The 12,995-nt window shown below is 34.4% G+C and overlaps 2 protein-coding genes and 1 non-coding gene across 4 annotated transcripts; 2 read left to right on the forward strand and 1 right to left on the reverse strand.

The window, feature by feature from the left end:
- Positions 1 to 1,672: 1,672 nt before the first annotated feature.
- TRNAG-UCC lies at positions 1,673 to 1,744 on the forward strand. Its single transcript has one exon. It is a non-coding gene; the product is annotated as a tRNA-Gly (tRNA).
- Positions 1,745 to 2,393: 649 nt separating this feature from the next.
- On the forward strand, positions 2,394 to 6,827 carry LOC112507149 (PGR5-like protein 1B, chloroplastic). Of its 2 annotated transcripts, XM_025111588.1 has the most exons (8): positions 2,394 to 2,641; positions 2,855 to 2,939; positions 4,845 to 4,907; positions 4,984 to 5,070; positions 5,346 to 5,583; positions 5,898 to 5,971; positions 6,101 to 6,199; positions 6,304 to 6,827. In XM_025111588.1, exons 1-8 carry the CDS (start codon positions 2,463 to 2,465, stop codon positions 6,394 to 6,396), a joined length of 918 nt encoding a protein of 305 aa, XP_024967356.1. In that variant the 5' UTR covers positions 2,394 to 2,462; the 3' UTR covers positions 6,397 to 6,827. The 2 variants fall into 2 exon arrangements, with proteins under 2 accessions (XP_024967356.1, XP_024967357.1); XM_025111589.1 differs by lacking the exon at positions 6,304 to 6,827 and having other exon boundaries at positions 5,834 to 5,971; positions 6,101 to 6,187.
- Positions 6,828 to 7,428: 601 nt separating this feature from the next.
- On the reverse strand, positions 7,429 to 12,356 carry LOC112507510 (uncharacterized protein C20orf24 homolog). Its single transcript, XM_025112134.1, has 4 exons — positions 12,014 to 12,356; positions 9,493 to 9,596; positions 7,933 to 8,062; positions 7,429 to 7,839 (listed from the first exon to the last, which is right to left on the reverse strand). Exons 1-4 carry the CDS (start codon positions 12,116 to 12,118, stop codon positions 7,801 to 7,803), a joined length of 378 nt encoding a protein of 125 aa, XP_024967902.1. The 5' UTR covers positions 12,119 to 12,356; the 3' UTR covers positions 7,429 to 7,800.
- Between the last annotated feature and the right edge of the window lie 639 nt (positions 12,357 to 12,995).

Genomic DNA, 12,995 nt, shown 5'->3' on the forward strand with positions numbered 1-12,995 from the left:
AGGTTGATTAATCATTTTTATTGTGGAGAGTGTTAATCATAGATATTATCATCTTCATTATTTTAATTTTTATAGAAATACATGAAACAGTTTCATTAATTTTAAAGAAATACATGAAACAGTTTCATTAAGTATTATATGAAACAATTTGATAAAAAAAGTATTATATGAAACAATTTCACAAGATTAAACAATTTCATAAGATTAAACAATGAAATCGACGGATGAAGGTAGTTTGCACGGTTTACACAAATGAGGGCGGTTTTATTTGATCACTCCTATATATATATATATATATATATATATATATATATATATATATATATGAGGTTTACTTTGCAAACCATTCGTACAAACCTCATTTAATCAATCATAATTTTTCATTTTATTTATTTTTTTGTAATTATAAGAGGTTGATTATCAATTTTATTGTGAAGAGTGTTAATCATGGATATTATCATCTTCATTATTTTAATTTTAGAGAAATACATGAAACAGTTTCATTAAAATTTCATAACCATATATGAAATAATATCATCAAAAAAAGATATTATATGAAACAATTTCACAAGATTAAACAATTTCATGGAAAATTTTTATAAGATTAAACAATGAAATCGACGGATGAGGGTGGTTTGTACGGTTTGTACAAATTGAATGGCTTCTATTTGATCACTCTTCTTTCTCTCTCTCTCTTTATATATATATACACACACACACACTTATATTATAAAACATTTGACAAAAACTCTTAAAAATCATTTTTTATGCATGAAGTACTGTTTATTTATGCAAATTACTTAGAATTCAAGATTACAAGTAATTGTGAATAAATTCAATTTATTAAAGTTTCATGTATGAATTCGTGTAACTAACTTCAGATAGTCATAATTAAACAAAGGATGCACATCTCATTTTGAATATAAAAAACTATAATATAATTAGGATAATCATTGATTTCTAACAAAATACTTAATTATTATCTTTATAAAAAAATATATTATCAAACCCAAAAAAAAATGAATTAAAGAAACATAAAAAAAACGAGAAATTTAAATAGTTAGTCTGATACTAATATTAATATTTTTTTTATGATATCTTCATATTTATATTTTATTCAAAAATAAAAACATTATCGTTTTCTCAAAACCACATAAAATCGTATTATAACATTGACTAAGACAAAAAAAAGAAACACTAAAATCGAGATGTATTTCACTGCATTGTACGATTACCTTTTTAGTATATATATATATAAATTGTTCAAATACAAGACAAGTTTCAGATTCAATTTTCTAACTTCATTTATTGAGTGGATAAACGGACATCTCTTTCTTTAAAAGCAAGTTTTGTGATTGACATTACCAGTAATCAACTTTTCACCTCAAACATTTTTATTTAAAATATTTGATGTAGTAAAAGTCAAATTAACTGTTTAATGTATATTGCATGAGATATAATTTTTATGGTAGGGTTTTATATATCTAGCTAAAACTAATTTTTTATTTGACAATGTAGCTTGAAAGCAATAAAAATAAGTTTTCTATTTTACCTCCAATTCTTTTAATATTAAGAAATTCATATATTTCAATTTGACATAAATTTAACTTAATTTTAAAAATGTATTATATACACATATTTTAATATAACTGAGTAGAAAGTAAAGCAAGCAGCGTTTGTAGTCCAACGGTTAGGATAATTGCCTTCCAAGCAATAGACCCGGGTTCGACTCCCGGCAAACGCATTTTTTTTAACTTCTTTATTAGATTAAAATTTAACTTTTGGTCCTTCTTTTTTCGGGTTACTTGGTTTTGGTCCTTAGAGTTTGTTTATTACAAATTTGCCACCAAAGTTGTGTGGTTTTTTATCCTAACAGTTATGAATAAAATTAATTTCAAAATGCAAGTAGATTCACGTTTTGGAAAGACAGTAACTTTGGCAATATGTGCATCCAAGATGAGCGTGTTATGTGTTCACTGGGAGAAAATCAGTGTATGTTGGGCAAGCATATTTACACACCATCTAGTGAGAAAACGAGTTATCGAAGGAGTTTAACCATCATGGGAGCTTCATATGAATCCAATATTTACTTATGTGTGACACAATTTCGAGAGAGTTTAACGTTAAAGAATATAATCATTCTGTGACGACGAATTTGACATCAATACTCAATACTTCGTAAGTAGGAGTTGTACACGATTTTACTTGTACGACAGTTGACTCGTGTATGGATATCGATGGAGAAAAATGAAGATTAACGTGGGCCCATTAATGCAAGAAAATCTGGAAGGGCATTTTCGACATTTCGTTTTCAAGACGCCTTCTCCATTCCTGTCCACAAACGAAAAACTTCAAAAAATTTCATTTACAACCTCATGATTCTTTGCGGTTCTGCACCACCACGACGCCACACGCTACTATTCCTGTCGGAGAAAACTATCGCCGGACGGTGAGTCTACTTTATGGCCGCCGGAACCAACGCCAATGTACCCAATCCTCACGTTATCGGCTCTACTGTCGTTGAGCTTTCCAGAAATGGCCGCACCTTGGCGCCGTCACAGCTGGTTCGTATTTCTTGTAAGCACAGCAGCAACAACGGACTTTCGATTCGAAGTGACCAAGACCGCCGACCTGCATCTAGGCTCTGTTAAAACCAGGTGATAATACGCACAATTTGACTCTGAAATGTGATACTTTATTCAATAAATCAAGCTGCCTTTTTATAGGCTTACACAGGAAACAGAACAGCAAACTATCAGCTAAGAAATAGGAACAACTAGGACTAATTCAAAATWCTTATTCAAATCTAAACAGACTCAGTCATATGACCGTTTGTAACCAAAGACTTCAATAGGCTCTTAGTTGAGGGACCTTCTTGCATATTCGTCGGTCCGATCGAAAGCGCCAGCCAGGAAACTTTAGAAGCTCTCTATCGTCAGGTACGGATTCTATGTTAACAATTTAAAACTTCTGAAATTGAAATTCTCGATGTGATTCGTTATTTTAGTAGATGTCATTTGACGCTGTTATCTGCTAATTTGTTGATCAACGGTCTGTGTTTAAAAATTTACACCGATTAACGAGGGTTTTCAATTTAGAATATGTTCTTGCTCAGTGAACACTTGAGCACATGGATACGAGTATTGTGGATTGTTTAAATTTTGTGCAGTTTCTGATATTAGGGTTAAACGAAGCAAATTTAAGACAAACTATGCTAAACTGAATAGCTATCAAACTAGTTTAGTTTTTGTTGTTTCTTTTGGATGATGGCTTGCCTGTAGTTCCCCTAGTTGAGCTCCTCACGCAAGGATCACTATCTCGTATTAGGTTTTAGTCTTCAGGTCGAGGGAAGTCTCCCTCCTAAGGTCGGCTTAGGGTCTGTTTCTTAGCATCTCAATGAGTTTAACCGGATCCATAGCTTACTCGGTCAGCTATGCTCGACTGTTTGGTAATGATTAATGATATAGAAAGTGGCTTATTCAGTAAGCTTCTTTATGCAGAAAGCCAAGTTTTTTTCCAAACCTGCCCCTCCAAATTAAAAAAATACGCCCTCTCCATCTATGAAAAAACCCTCACAATCAAAAACATTCACAGTATCAATACAGACATATTAATCCATGCATACAACTTTATATATATAAGACTTAATGGAGAACCAACCAAACAGCCCCTTATTTAGGGCTAGAAAGATAGGCTTCTTCATACAAAGCCAACTGGGAACCTTATTTCAACAAATCGAATTATGTATTATAACCTTGGTTTTGTACATATTCATCATGTTATGACTCAGATTGTCAAAGGAGTAGCTGAAAATTACAATAGACTGGATTACTTTAGAGCACTCTATGGAACTCGTGAGTTATTTCTTGGCAAGGGTAGCAAATTCTGCAATCACTTTCTTGAGGACTACTAACCTTGCGCTCGCTTTACCTGGAAGCTATGCTGTTAATTTATGGCGGTGAAATAGGCGGTGCTATTGCGGTTACTTGTCCTAGGGGAATTAGTGGTTCCGCTAATAGCGGCCCTCATCACCGAATTGGGTCGCAATTGTGATTTGCAGTAGCGGTGTGAAAACCACAATTAGGAGTTGGGTTTTTAGTTAGCCTTTTAAATGGCTTACAGAAGTCGGTTAAAGGATTATGAGCTAGGGACTTGAATTTGATTTGCAATATTGGTGTGTAAACTCGCTATTCCTCTCACATCTCTTCTATTCCAGTCTACTATTCTGAATCCTCTTCACAAATCACAACAACATTGTCTTTCAACATCGTTTGCTCATCAAATCTTCTATTCACGCGTTCTTATGTTCATCTTCAAAATATATATTATATTATGTATACATTCATACATTTATATATAATTGCAGTTATTACATGAACCACTTTTATGGACCGCTATACCACCTTTTTACCATCGCGATAACTGCTATATTTGATCATGGTCTTGACCGCTATTTCAAATTTTGACCGTTGTAACTGCATAGCCTGGAAGATGAATCTTTCTGTTTTTTATAAGATTTTGATTTCTAAAGTTGTCGTCACCATAGAAAATGCTTGCTTGTACAGTTTGATTTGTGGATGGAAAATGGGAATGTTGGATTTAAGCATCTTATCATCAACATACATACTAATATTTGAGCTTCTTAAAGAAAAATCCTGGAACTCTACCTGGGATACAGAACTTTCAAATTACCATGATCTCTGTCTTGTCTGTATAAGGTGTTATCTTGCTAGAGCTGATTCCTGCGTTAACGACCACCATTTTCCTTTGACCCCATCTGTGTACTGCTAATTAATCACTGATCACCATTTTCTTCACATTTTTCTTGAATCATCTTGACTTAGGCACGGGATGCGTACTATAGTGGGAAACCATTGATAGTTGACGACATGTTTGATAGGGTAGAGGTAATCTCAAACTCTTTTCTCAATTGGGGCTATCAATCTTCATTTGGTTACTTATTTGAGAAAGGCGACTGAACAGTTAAAGTTGCGGTGGTATGGATCAAAATATGTCGTCAAGTATCCACGTTGCAGTTTAAGGCAGCAGTCAACTTATGCTGATGCTGAGGTAATTTGTTGTATGAATACACATGGCTGCTATTTGAGATTGGCAAGATATGCATGTTTTAGTTCCATTGTTCAGTTTGAGTGTCAACCAACTTATATTTGTTGACGGACTTCTGCTATTAGCACTTTCCAGTTTTTCATTAGTTTTCTAAAGTGGTCATGCTTTGATTGCTTTTAATACAAGGCATGGTTTCCACTTCTTTGTTGTTCTATCCTAGTGATTAGTAAATTTTATATTCTTCCATTAAAATGTTATATGATGTGGATGTAGGGCAGGAAGATCCTGCTCAGGTTTTTGCATTAGCAAGTGTGTGGCTATTGTTTCTTGGATTTGGAAGTTCAGCCTGTCTTGTGCCTGTTATTTACACTTTTGGCCAAGCCTTTAAAGATGCGCTAGATTCAGGATTATCCATCAGTAGTCAAGCTCCTGTGCTCGAGTTCATTGCCATGTTCAACGGCATGCTTATAATGATGCTGGGATCCATGATTGGCTATCCAGTTGCCTCAGCTTCTGGTAATACGTTAATTCAGTTGTTCTTTGCATTATATCATCTTATATAAGTCTAAACACTACCAAGGTTGCATCATTAATTTTGTTAAAGTTCTGACTAGCATCTTTTCCAAGATTTACACTAAAATAAAGCATCAATTAGATAATTTTTGTTAAAGTTCATGAACATCTTTTCAGGATTTATACCGCTCCCTTCAAAATGCACCTTTTTCAAAATCAAGTGTTATATATTGATTGTCTGAATGTCGAGCAGATATGTTCCATTTTTCACCGTTAAAAGCTATCTTAGTGAAGTGCTTGCTCTTAATTCCCAACAGTTGGAGCGCTTCAAGGCCTTTGGAAAAATGATTTGGTAGCGCTAAAAGGGGCATGTCCAAATTGTGGGGAGGAGGTAGGTTTAACCAAAACTCTATTCTGCCTAAACTTATAGAAGATACATCATTTAATTATGCTTTTTAATTCATCTTCGTTTTTGTGGCTCATTAGTCAACAGCCTGAAAAACTGCCTCTTAACATGCAGGTATTTGCATTTGTGAAATCGAATCAGTTCAATAATTCCACACATAGAGCTGAATGTCATGTATGTGAATGCTTATTAGAATTCCGCACCAAAGTCGAGGTAAATACTGAAACAAAATCTGTTCTCAGTTTTTATAGAGTTATTCATTAGCTCAAACTGTTGGTGTAAAATGTAATTATGAACAAATGCTGTATTATTTGCAGAGATCAATTGCAAGACCAGAGAAACGGTGGGTTTATGGTCGAATATATTTGATCAGAAGACGACGAAGGAACAGAGGGGAAAGATGGACGTGAGATGAATGATTTAATTGCATGATTCTTTGATGATCTGAAAGAAAGAAAGCAAGTAATTTATTATAGGAGTGGCCACACACACCCCCACATGAATTTGTAAAATGCATCATGGCTATGAACTAGATTCTACGGTAAATATAAACTGCAGGACTTGGTTGAAAAAAATTGTGGTCTTTCACATATTTGATTGTGAAAATTAGTTGGGTGTTATTAGGATGTATTCCGAGCTGTTGGTAAACAATCCCTTTAGCTTATGATTCAAGTTGAATAAGCCATACAGATCGTTATACTCGTTTAAATTGATACCAAACAACTGTACAGTTCGGTTGCCATGTGACAACCCCTTCACTTAAAACTTAGGGGCCCTAATAACTTTGGTTTGTACATGATGAAAAATTATTGTTCAATATGCATCTGAATGATGATTTGCTTTGATCAAGGCGTTCTAATTTTGTAAACAAAACTTGGGTGCTCTTAATTATATTTAATGCTTTATGTATGTGTCATTTATGTAAAGTATTAGTTACTTTGAAATAGGTTACACTCACAGCATGACACGTGGTATGGTATTATATTCATCATGATTCACGAGTATGGTCATGTTATTCATTATGAATGTTGTTACATATTTATCATGAATGTGTGACTCATGATGAATCATATTTTCATATATATCATGAAGAGGGACAGGTAGTGAGCTATGGACGTTTCCAAATTTTAAACGGAACTTCCCTCTAGTTATTGAATTGTTAATACAAGATACATTTGGTACAATATTAAATTACGACAAAACAAAACCTAATTTGTCCCACCAATACAGGTAAAATCCGGAAGACGAAACAAGATTAATAAATTATTAAATTATCCATATCAAATTAAAAAAACTTAGAACCTTCCACAATTCTTTAATCCACCTACTCATCCAATCTTATAACATACGAAACTCATCCTTAAGGAGCCGGTTACAAGACCAATTATACGTTTTTATACATTGACCAATAAACGGATAAAAATGTATAAACAAATAGTGTCTTATCAAACCAAATTCAATATCTTATAACAATTGCAGCAATAATAAAATAAAACTGTTTAGCTACTAATCAAAATGTCTAAAATATCCTCCAAAAATTATATTCCAAATCGATAATTATCCGTCAATGCATTTTCATAACGAAAGTGCAAAGTTGCAATTAATACGAGACGATTGCTAGGAACCAATAACTAGTTCAAAGCACACCTAATATTGCACAATCAAACAAATAAAATATGATGTTCAACGAGAGAAGCTTTGGCATTGTTTAAGCTGGATTGAAACCCTGCCTCCACTGAAACGTGCTTCCAAAAAAGGCAACCATAAAGACCCGAAGCTAAGAGATTACAAACAAGTCTCAGAAACGAACCAGGTCAGAAGTGAGCCAAGCTGTATACTAGAGTCCAAGCCAGCTGAAACAAGGAAACACAGATCATAAAAACCAGAAGAAGCCAGTAAAATGTACCTTGCAGAAGATATAAACACAATCTGAGAAAAAATATTACCAGAAAGAGTGTAATTGAAGCAAAAAGACCCTCTTGGAGAAGGGATCCATGTCCGCCAAATTCTTCTTCATCAACCTTTAATATGATTGCATAATATCCGTAGATTATGCCAGAAGAAATAAGCAGGAATCTGAAACCAAAAACAATATATGTTACAGAGAGACTCTTTATAAAGAATGAATAGAACCAACACCACGTAAGGTTGTAACAGAGGCAAGACAACTTTCCAATAAATGGGATATCAAAAACTTTGCATTCCTTTATCTTTTGTGGAATGTAATTACAGGAAAAAAAAAATCTAATAACATAAAAGATGTATATTCTAACTAAAATTTGTAGTCCTCACGGGATATAATGCTCTCAACAATTATGGCAGTTGATGGCCGATTAAAATAACAGAAATACACCATGAAGTTGGAGAAGATTTTGGAGATCTGTTTATTCCATAGAATTTTACTAGCGCAATCAGATGCCAGATTTTGGCATCATAGAGCTCATTAACAAATAACAACAAGGCTTGTATTGGTTATGCTTTTTGCATATATATCGCGTCGTTTATTGGGTACAATTTGCTATATGAACAAGGTATACAAAATTATGGAGATTTATAATTTGGAAACCTACTAAAATAGGAATCTTGGTCTTAAGTATATATTTTTCGGCCAAACTATAGATTAAGGGAGAGCCTAGAGTAAAGCGTAATGTTAATCCTTTGTGATGGATGGAGGGTCATGGACGCGTGGGTTTGAATCATGGAAACAACTTTTTCTGCAAAAATGCAGAATAAATGTGGCATACAGCGATTTCTTTCTCCAACCTTGCAAGACCAAGGAGTCTTCCTCAATTACTACAACGTGATTCCTGAAGTTGGGCAGAAGTAACAATGGAGAAATTACAAATTTAAAGCAGAAAGTAGAGCACTTGAGCTCATAACTTCCACTTGGTAAACAATATTTGCAACTAGCATTCCCTTCATATGCTCACAAGTAGACTCATGCAACTTGAACCCATCAAAATCAGTACTTTTAATTGATCATTACATGGTTTGTTTTTCTTGGTTAAAACTCAACAAACATAAGTTGCCTAAGAAAAATCACAAGCAAGCATCAGTATCAGGGGAAGGTGTGAAGCGAGTTGGATTTTTAAGAGGTGCTAATTTCTTTACCCAAAAATTGGGGACTTTTTCGACTATAAACAAATATTATTATTGCAGCAAACATGCAAAACAGTTAAACCTTCAAACATGCTAAACCAGATGGTAGAAAGCAATGACAAAAGCAACAAAACCACAGGAAGTACATAATAAATAATGGTCGTACCTTTTAAGAAGGTAGAAAACAAAAGGCCTTTGGTTGAACAGTACTAACCCCTCCCAAGTAACCTTTTGGTATACATATATACACATGGGGCTAGTATCTACATGGGTGGATTTAACACATACTGTTTTATAAAGAAAGAGAAAGCATTTCCAAGATAACAAGTCAGAGATTCACATAGGCTTAAACCAGGTTCCAACTTTAATATAATATCTAGAGAACAGTGTACAAGCAATCAACTTACGAAACGAGCCATATGCCCCCAACCAATGGAATTGAACCCCATAGCAACCCACATACAAGGGCCACTATTTGCCGAATCCAATGAAGCACATCTCCTAGTTGGTCCTGCAGTTGAAGAATCAAGGGAAGAAGGAGGTCATTAACTCGATAACATACATAATTATGATTAAAACAAAAAGAAGCAAATTTATGAGATCTCATAGTCCAAACTTATTTTTTAAAAATCCATCCTCAACGTATCCCGTCATTCTACCAAGATAAATAAAACAACATACCTTCTTGTACCATCATACTCAAAGGATGAAAAGAAGGGAAAACCATAGGGGAGGGTATAAGAGGAGGCCATATGGGTAGGGTAATTAAAACAAAAAAGAAAGCAATACATGAGATCTCCTAGTCCATGGTCATGTTAAAAAATCAATCCGGACATATTCTTTCATTGTAATGAAGGGAGAAACCATATCTGAGACCAAAATGATTCAACTTAGCATTCCAATGCATATGTATTTTATTTATGCTACCAAGTACCAACTAGGACCCTAAGTACACAAAGAGCTACACCAGCAGTCACAGATGAAGAATTAGCAAATGGCCATGGATTTATTTACTATAAATCTTTGCAGATATGTAAGCACCTTACAAACTCGCCCTTCCCACAAATAAAATAAAAAACTGGAGCTGGAAGGTCCAGCATGTTGCTCACATAGTGCCCTATCCAATTGGGTCCATGACAAGGCTAAGTTACCCGATAACCTGACAGAATATTGTTTTACATTTATATCTCATGCTTTTATGGGTCCATGAAAGGTCATAAGGCTCCGTTGTTAATACTCAATTTCTTATTGGAACCAAACATCCTTCTGCATCAAGAGCTCAGGACATGCTAGGCCATAACCGCTAACTTGTCTAAATGTCCACATTTGCTCAAAATTCACCACTAATGGTATATGATAGTATCAATAAATAGAAGAAACAACCGGCAAACACGAATTATCATCTAAAAAAGCCAGGCAACTTTCTTATTGACAAAAATCCAGATCCAGTCATAATATTCTTTAAATTCCAGGTGCGTAGGTTCTTCTGGATTTCCAAGGAAGTTACCATGAGAGGGAATGTAATGATGGACCCATACAACTATAATAAAACAACAAAATGGGCTGAACCAGGTGTCACCAATACTCCTACCAGATATCTTTTTCTATACATTTGATTTACTTGAACTAACTCCCACTACTAGATAGTTAAGTAATGAATAACCTACGAAAAATATGCAAAATACTTTTGTTTCGACTTTTGATATATGTGGCTCATCATTTTATAGATCCACTAAAACTAGGGCATCACAATAAAATAAAGAGGCTTGTTCTTCTATGAACTCAGTTCATTAGCATGAGTGAAGCAGAATAGTCCCAGCCAGCAGGAAGCTTTGAAATTTTTGCAGAACATAGTAGCATTCATGGCATTCCATGTTCCAATGGAGGAGTAAATAGAAGTTTTCTTGGTAATAAAAGAGATCACGAAAATGAATAGAGCAATTATGAGAAGAGAATTACAAATCATGCTGTTAGCTTCTTTACCAAGAAGTGTGAAACAATTCTGCACATCTATCAACCTATGCATTGAGTTGAGTGCTTGAAGATCAGTCCTTACATGAAAATTCAGATAATTGCAAAACATATAACAGCCAAATTAGAGTCAGCCACCAAAGAGCCATTGGCCCAGCGGCACCCGATAACCCTACCTTCCTGTAGGTTAGGGTTCAAGTCTCACTAAATATGATAAGTCTCTGTGAGTTTTATTTGTTGTATATAAACATTATATACTTCAAAATAAAAATAGAGTCGGCCACCATTAATGGTACCCCTTTGCTTTTTAGTCCCCATAAAAGAAGCTTCTTGCAACTCCAAATCACGGTATCGGTTATGATTAATTTTACTAATTTGTTTCAGAATACGAATCTCAGCTGAGTATAGAATAACTGCACCAATGAAGCCGCTTACAAAGATGATCCTTTTTTCCTTCTCAATTTGCAATGTACCACAACAACCATATAATCTATTAGACGAGCATTAAAGCCTATATTACTTGAACTTATATCAGAAAAACAATAATGCGAGTAATAAAACCTATATAAGTTAGATGTCATAATCTTGCATCCAGATTCCACTAGTCTACCATTCCTAAAATACTCAAAACTAACAGCATTAAATGATTGCGATATCTCCCACATCAATTATTCATATTCACCACATTTATCGCCCATATGTCATTTGTCTAGTGAGCAAACACCATCGACTATATCAAACGAATGTAGATGCCAAAGTTTTGTTCATCGAAAACATCAACAGTCAACAGAGCATGGAATGTAGCGATAAAACGCACAACATCAATCCCTCTCCTCGCTAAGATTCACATATGAGATGTAACACGATCACGGATTGATATACATGGTGGATGATCAATATTCTAATGTATAATTCTATAAGTAAGATAAGAGAATTAATCGAATTACGAAAGCAGACCTTGTCCCAAAAAGCTTCTGGATCGAATAATTTCGCAAACTTGAAAGAAGAAACATGGCCGCTTTGATGCTTATCACTTGATTTCACTGATTTCTTCTCTTTCATAGTTACCGTATCGATTATACTATCACAAAACGATGGTCACAGCAAAAAAAATGGAATGAAAGTGATAGAAATCGGATCAGATAAAAGATCAGAGTGAGTAATCCAGCGTATGAGCAGGAGAATTCACCGGAAAGATTAGTATCACTGAGCAGATTAGGGTTTGTTCCGCCGTTTGCAACCCTTGGCGATGAAAACCAAGCATGTATGCCAGACTAACAGGATGTGCTAAATCAAAGTCAAATATTACTCCCAAGTCCCAACCTTCTAACAAGTTAGACTTAATTACATTTTTAGTCCCGATAGTTGTTGAAAACTTTGGATTTCATCCTTGCAGTTTAAAGATTACAAAATGTTTCCCGTGATTTCGATTTTACTTTGCATGTGATCCTAGACCCACACCGAGGTTAACCTGCTCTGTTAAATTCCCGTCAATTATATCATTTACCTATAAATTAATATTTCTATTCCTTTATTAGTGTTATGTTTTTAACAGGTTTGGGACACCGAGCCTTCAAAAATGAAATCAAGGATCAATAAAACCAATCAGAACATATAGTTTGAGGATGTGTCGTCTAGGTACACCCGGGGATCAATCAGTACTGCACAACATCGAAACATAATGATGAGTGTACAATTTTTTTGGAATATGTAATTAGTTCTCTATGTTTACTAACAACTTAATTGTCTAATGTAGGCACAGGTAATGGGTCGTGAGTCGACTGCTACTAGGTTTCGTAAGTTCAATCTAGGTTCCTCCGGCTTGCTTATTGATTCTCATCAGTTCAGTTACCCCAAATATGTTAGGTTTCATGTAAGTTTTCTAAAACCACTACTTTGATTTATAGATGTGTTTGATAGATTTAAAGTAATATATTTT

The sequence above is a fragment of the Cynara cardunculus genome (genome assembly GCF_001531365.2).
Source record: "Cynara cardunculus var. scolymus isolate 2C chromosome LG 2, CcrdV1, whole genome shotgun sequence".
In the NCBI taxonomy this organism is placed as follows: domain Eukaryota; kingdom Viridiplantae; phylum Streptophyta; class Magnoliopsida; order Asterales; family Asteraceae; genus Cynara; species Cynara cardunculus.

Coding starts and splice junctions, on each gene's coding strand:
- LOC112507149 (XM_025111588.1), top strand. CDS start 2,463: ATGGCCGCCGGAACCAACGCCAATGTACCCAATCCTCACGTTATCGGC. Junction 2,642..2,854: donor GACCGCCGACCTGCATCTAG/GCTCTGTTAAAA, acceptor AGACTTCAATAG/GCTCTTAGTTGAGGGACCTT. Junction 2,940..4,844: donor TAGAAGCTCTCTATCGTCAG/GTACGGATTCTA, acceptor ATCTTGACTTAG/GCACGGGATGCGTACTATAG.
- LOC112507510 (XM_025112134.1), bottom strand. CDS start 12,118: ATGAAAGAGAAGAAATCAGTGAAATCAAGTGATAAGCATCAAAGCGGC. Junction 9,597..12,013: donor CAGAAGCTTTTTGGGACAAG/GTCTGCTTTCGT, acceptor CTTCAACTGCAG/GACCAACTAGGAGATGTGCT. Junction 8,063..9,492: donor GGGGGCATATGGCTCGTTTC/GTAAGTTGATTG, acceptor TTTTGGTTTCAG/ATTCCTGCTTATTTCTTCTG.